Source organism: Aspergillus aculeatus (genome assembly GCF_001890905.1).
Source record: "Aspergillus aculeatus ATCC 16872 unplaced genomic scaffold ASPACscaffold_7, whole genome shotgun sequence".
Lineage (NCBI taxonomy): Eukaryota > Fungi > Ascomycota > Eurotiomycetes > Eurotiales > Aspergillaceae > Aspergillus > Aspergillus aculeatus.
In genome coordinates this window covers 6,841-12,554 of record NW_017962982.1, presented here as the reverse complement: position 1 = coordinate 12,554, position 5,714 = coordinate 6,841, and the positions used below count along the sequence as shown (strand labels likewise).

The window sequence follows — 5,714 nt, the reverse complement described above, 5'->3', positions numbered from 1 at the left end:
GTTCGAGTCGCCCCAACATAACTTTCCAGGTCCGTCTGCGATAAAGTGATTATGCTTTACGAGATTAGAAAAAAGAGGAAAGGGTGAAAACTGAATATCATTGAAGGTTGCTGTACACTAAACTACAAGGGAAAAATTGACCCTCATGCGTGTCCTAGGGCAAGTAATCCCCACTTAATCTCGTCACAGGTAGGCCAAAAATCAGGCGGCAGGGACAGCATATTCTAGCCGTTCAGGTTTATGTACTGTCGTTTTCAACGGACGCTTTGCTTGACTAGCCTACACAATTCGATAGTAATTGATGTTGAAATCAAACACTTCTAAGATATACTGCTTTTCTGAATAAAGCCAGAACATGCGATCCCAATTCCTGTATCGTCATCTGCCCGAAATTGCGTGCGATGTGTTATCCAAGCTTCAGTCTCCAGACTGCCGTGCTCCTCCACGCTCGCATGATTGTTCAGGACATGATAACCATAATATAGTGATAAGTCGTCGTGCAGCATGATTTTTCAGGGGCTGCCAACAAATCACGTTGATGTGCAGTAATGGACAGTCTACCTACGGGAACGAAGTTCTTGAAACTCTTAGATTTGCCATAATTGCTTCAGCGGACCACAAACGATTGTAGCTTTTTCGGTTGAGAAAGAAGTGAATAGCCTGTGGACAGCCTCGGAAGTTATTAAGCATATCTCATGAGTTGCAAAGCAGTTCAATACAGTACGTCGCGAAACCGGTGCAACCACCCCACTCTTCGATTCTTTTCTGCCCCTTACGCTAAGATTCATTGGTCTATATTTAGAGTTCTTCCGGGAGTCGCATATGTATTCCTTCGTGAGTAGAGCACATAATGATTTCAGGCATGATTCTTGTATAAATTCAATACAGAGGATCTCTGACCCACAAACACGCCACATTAGTAGCGCTCCATAATGAGCTGTGTCTTTAGCGAGTCCTGCACGAGCAGCCAGCCCTGGCTCTCCAAATAGGCAGCTAAGTCTGCCTGCTCAACCGAGGCTGTGATTCGACTCGTTGTTTTGAAAGAAGCCTCAACGATGTACTCGATTCCTGTGCCTGTGGAGTTCAAGATCGGCCAGATCTCGAGGTATAGCTGCATTGCTTTCCATAAGCCGGTGGAGCGCCTGACGAGGACTGGCCCAAAGATGCGCGACACAGCTAACGCGGCGGTGCCCCATTTGTTGCTCTCAAAGTTGTCGAATTTATCCGGCGCCTCATCGATCAGCATTTTACGGGAGTTGGTGATATCCGGTAGGTCAATTCCGCTAGCCCTGGTATCCGTTGCGGTTTTCTTGCGGCTGATAGAAAGTGTCTGCTTCTGGTAACCCCATTCCACTTGCGCCTTATATTTTGTGCTACTGGCGTTGAAACCATCTCTATTAGCCACAGTAAGAGCGGCAACAACATCGCCTCCCACGACGGGATACCGCTTCTTGTACGTCAACTCGAAGTCGTTCTCGTTTTCGGTCTTGCGGATACGGGTGCTCCAGCCGGCGAGATAGATCTCCTTGGAGCCGTTGTCGAGGAACTGGACATTCATCCTAGTGACAGTCGGGGCAATATGGAAGGCCGATAAAACAGTACTCGTTAGCTCATGTTCAGGGCCAAGAACCGCTGTCGGATTGAGCAAGAGCCTGACCTCGTAGTCGGGGATTATATTTGGCTCTGACTGGGTTGGGAAGCCCACGATAGCGGCCATAATGAGCGGTACACGATAGATGTATACTGGCTGAGAGCTCGTGGATGTGAATTGGATGAAGTGACTAGAGTAATCAAGGCGTTTTTATTACGGGTGCAGAGAAGGTGGTACTTAAGAACCTTTCTTGGGAATAATGCAGCAGCAAGGGCGTACTCATCGAGAATCAGTGTCTCGTATGTCTAGTATCCGCTATTTGCACCTAGCTGTTGAGCCATAACATACGAGAATGACCCGTGGCTACACCGATACTATCGATATCCACATCGGACTATTTCTAGTCTATGAGCATCTAGGCCCTGAGGTGAAGATGCTTAGTGGCGGGAGTCTTCTTCCGCTTTGACCCCTAGTTATACTATCCACAAACAGAGACTATCTCAGCCGGCCGGGCCCTGAAGACCATGGCGCTTATAGTAGACTAGAAATATAATAGTTAAATACTTACCATAAGTGTAGACGTCAGTCCCCCTTTCACGTCTAAGGGAAGGAGGAATCATAAATTTTTAGTACGTAGTACGCTTTTGATCCCAATTCCGTCAAAATAAGTATAAGAACTTATATACTTTATTTTAGTGAGTTCATTCGATAGGTTTAAGGATCTAACGACCGGTCTAATCCCTAAGTGTTATTTACTTGGGCAGCCTTGCTGTAAGTTAGTAATTTATTGGACTATTTACTACGGCAAAAGTCCATGGTTATCATCATTTTGTAAAACGCTCCTTTTATTGAAATTCTCACTGACTGGAATCGATTCCGTCCTATAATATCCGCGTAACACCACATACATGGCGTGTAGAATGTAGTCATAAGAGGCTCTATCGTCATACATGTAAAAATTAACTCAATAAGTTTGAACCCTTTTATTATCTCCTCCATGAAAGACCATATCGTTTATGCTATTTATCTGCCAAGAACAAAATCGAAGTTTATTTTTATCGCCCACGCGTGACCAGTTCTTCGGCCGCAAACGGCCCTCCCTAGGTCGTTCTATCTGTATAGGGTCTAGACTATGGGACAAAGAATAGACTTAATATAACCAATTAAACTCGTGTTAAATGTAGACAAGACGTCATGAAAATTCAAAGCACTGAGACAAGGACTATTCGTGCTTGGAACATACTATCACAAGCCTAATCGGGTGGACGACTAAGACTTTAGTAAAATGAACACTTAAACTAGCATTATTACTGACTAGGCGTTCGATTTACTATCATCTAGCATTATAGTATAGAAGACGTCGCTCTTTCTCACCGTCAGATTCTCAACCATGACGTCACCCGCCTTAATCAATAGCGACCAACCCCGGCCACGGGCTCTGGTAGACATTAGACAACTGAAAGCCGATTGACTGTATTGTACAACATGTACTGTACAGGACGCAGGTAATGTGAGCCAATATTTGCTAAGGTCTGGCGCCGAGTAAGACCCCTAGTCCGTCACTTAGACACAGGGGCGGCGGAGGGATGCGTCAGATCGCTAGGTTCTCGATGCAATACTAAGATCCATCATATTATTTTATTTATTTTCTTATCTTTTAATCAAGCGGAAGGAGAAAGGCTCTATATTTTAAAAGATTTATAATATAAGCAGTTTATTATTGAAATTAAGTTAAATAATATTCTGTGATTATTGCCTGCTTATATTGGAACTCAAAATCCATCTATCATAATAAATTATTTTTAAGAAAAGTTTAAATATTCGGATCTTAAGCTATCAACCCTTACAAAATCCAAAACCTAGCTGAAAAACTTAAAAACAGAGACTATTGTGCCTAAAAATTTTGCAGAAAGCTAAAAATATAGATTTATTATTGATAAATTACTCTTATATATCCTAGGTCGAAATCTCTTTCTGCCCCGCAGACACAAGCTTATTTCTAAGCCCTAACGTCAAGATAATATTTCATACAGGAGTCTATATTTGGCAACCTGGTAACTCTTTATGGATCAACAACTAGCAGATCATCCAGCTCGAATTCCACCTCCCGCCCTTGGGCCTCCAGCTCCAGATATCCAGGTGCACTCTGCTCAATAATGCGGACCCAGAGGTCCCGACATCCGTAACCTGGAAAGAAGAACTTATTGTTCAGTCGGGTTGACTCTAAGAGCTCGAGAATGGGAAGGTTCATGTCCAAGCTATATCAATCTCATTAATCAAAAAGGATCTCATCAGAAGACGAGAAGTCAGCAGCAATATTTAGAAAAGAAGAAACATACGGTTCATTATACTGCGGTGGACCCCCGATCCCCGACTCGGCGATCTCGTCCAGGTCCTTCCCCAGAACCTGCTCGAAGGTCATAGTTTGCCCTATATTCCAGGGTCGACGGAGGGTTGAGACGCGGATGTCGCCATTGGAGCCATACTCCACCAGAGTAAGACGCCCCGTGGCCAGCCCCGGTGCATCGATAACGAACCACGTGAGGTCCGGCCCGTCGGCGAATACCACCGTGCCCTGACGGGTCATGGAGATGGCGCGGTAATCCGCCGGGGCGAGATACAGCGCCGGGAGAACCTTGCTGAGGGTAGTAGTAGCTGTGGCCGCCGGAGGGCAGCTAAGCAGCTCTGGAATGTGGCAGCGGGGGGCGTCGCCCGCCCCACGCAGGTCGAAGGGATGCCGCCTGCTCCATTCATCTTGGTGGACGTATAACAGAATAAGAAACTTCACAAGATGGATGTAGCTGCGCGGATAGATCTCCCGGTTGATTGGGGCCAAACACAAGAAGCGTTTGTTGGGTCTAGGGGCGAGCTGCGAGAGTACCTGGGCCGGGTAGTCAACAGCCGAGGTGTATCCTGCGGAACGACTATGGTAGGACTGCGGCAGTATTACCCATCAATCTTCTTCTTCCTCTTTTTTTTTTCCTTTTCTTCCTCCTTTTCCACTCATGCTCATTCATGCTGAAGATGAAGAAGGCAAGAGAGGGACAGATACAAGGATAACAAGAGGAAGAATCTAGAGACTTCTAAGATCATACGGACCTCGCGGAACTCCTGGCTTGCGGTAGCCCATTTCTCGATTAGGGCTCGTCGTTGGCGAAGCCCATCTTCGGTATTTGACGTCGGGTGGGATTCTTCCTGCATCCGGCGAGAAAGTGATTGGAAACCGTCAGTGCGACATATCATGATAGTGATGTGTGCTTCCGAAGAATCTCCCCTACCCGTACGAATAGCAACCATCCCTTGGCCTCTTCCGCGAGCTCTTCCGGGTCCAAATCTGTCAGATGCAGGCGGATTTGCGGAATTTCCGCCGGCCAGGATACTTCTGACATCCGCTGTGACATTTTGGACTGGAATTTCTGGGTGTGAGAATCAAATTGCGAAGCTTGTAACGCGAGAAGGAAAGAAGGAAAGGGGGTGAAAGCATTCATCCCGCCAGTCCACCGAGTTTACATAAATTTCATAGGGGAGAAAGGGTCCACAAAAAGGATTACAAAACATTACAAGACCCTTCCGGTATTTCACTAGTGCAATGTTGATTGTGGGTCCTACCCCACCCATTCATCTCGCGCCCGAGGGCCTGCTGCTAATCTGCCTTCACTTAATTACACCCGCCATAGGAACTATCACAGATGGCCGATGCGCAATACTCATCAGTGGATCCACTGCCATCTCGGTTAGCCAGCCTCCGACGGTCATTCCCCCGGTGTGTTACTCACCAGTATCCAAAGATGCTGCAACAGGATCCGAACTGGGAGCCGAAGCACGTATAACCCCCATTGTCAGCGCCGCAGAGCCCGTTGGGCGAACTCGTCCCGGAGCAGGGGCCGTAACTGGAGTCGCAGTTGGCGCCACAATAATCATCGGTTGAACCACTACAGACCAAAGTCGGGGTTAGATTTAGAAAATGCGAGAAATGCTCGAACTTGTATAGGGAGTGGCTTCCTACCAATAACTGTACGTGTCGCAGCAGTCCCCGAACCCGGAATTGAAGCAGGTCCAGTCGTTGTTGCTCGCCCCGCAGAGACCATTGGGAGAGACGCCACCAGCACACACTCCAGCATCG

At 46.8% G+C, this 5,714-nt stretch overlaps 2 protein-coding genes across 2 annotated transcripts; both read right to left on the bottom strand.

Moving 5' to 3' along the window:
- Positions 1 to 745: 745 nt before the first annotated feature.
- ASPACDRAFT_117993 (uncharacterized protein) lies at positions 746 to 1,876 on the bottom strand. The gene has a single exon (XM_020196121.1). It carries the CDS (start codon positions 1,715 to 1,717, stop codon positions 917 to 919), a length of 801 nt encoding a protein of 266 aa, XP_020056405.1. The 5' UTR covers positions 1,718 to 1,876; the 3' UTR covers positions 746 to 916.
- A 1,675-nt stretch (positions 1,877 to 3,551) lies between these two features.
- Positions 3,552 to 5,064, bottom strand: ASPACDRAFT_117991 (uncharacterized protein). The gene is made up of 4 exons (XM_020196120.1): positions 4,870 to 5,064; positions 4,691 to 4,786; positions 3,931 to 4,526; positions 3,552 to 3,849 (listed from the first exon to the last, which is right to left on the bottom strand). The coding sequence occupies exons 1-4, from the start codon at positions 4,990 to 4,992 to the stop codon at positions 3,654 to 3,656; spliced, it is 1,011 nt and encodes a 336-aa protein (XP_020056404.1). The 5' UTR covers positions 4,993 to 5,064; the 3' UTR covers positions 3,552 to 3,653.
- Between the last annotated feature and the right edge of the window lie 650 nt (positions 5,065 to 5,714).

What these genes read in the sequence shown, in the direction of transcription:
- ASPACDRAFT_117991 (XM_020196120.1), bottom strand. Translation starts at nt 4,992, where the DNA reads ATGTCACAGCGGATGTCAGAAGTATCCTGGCCGGCGGAAATTCCGCAA. An exon ending in GATGGTTGCTATTCGTACGG is followed by an intron (nt 4,787 to 4,869) that starts GTAGGGGAGATT and finishes CGCCGGATGCAG; the next exon opens with GAAGAATCCCACCCGACGTC. An exon ending in CAAGCCAGGAGTTCCGCGAG is followed by an intron (nt 4,527 to 4,690) that starts GTCCGTATGATC and finishes ATACTGCCGCAG; the next exon opens with TCCTACCATAGTCGTTCCGC.
- ASPACDRAFT_117993 (XM_020196121.1), bottom strand. Translation starts at nt 1,717, where the DNA reads ATGGCCGCTATCGTGGGCTTCCCAACCCAGTCAGAGCCAAATATAATC.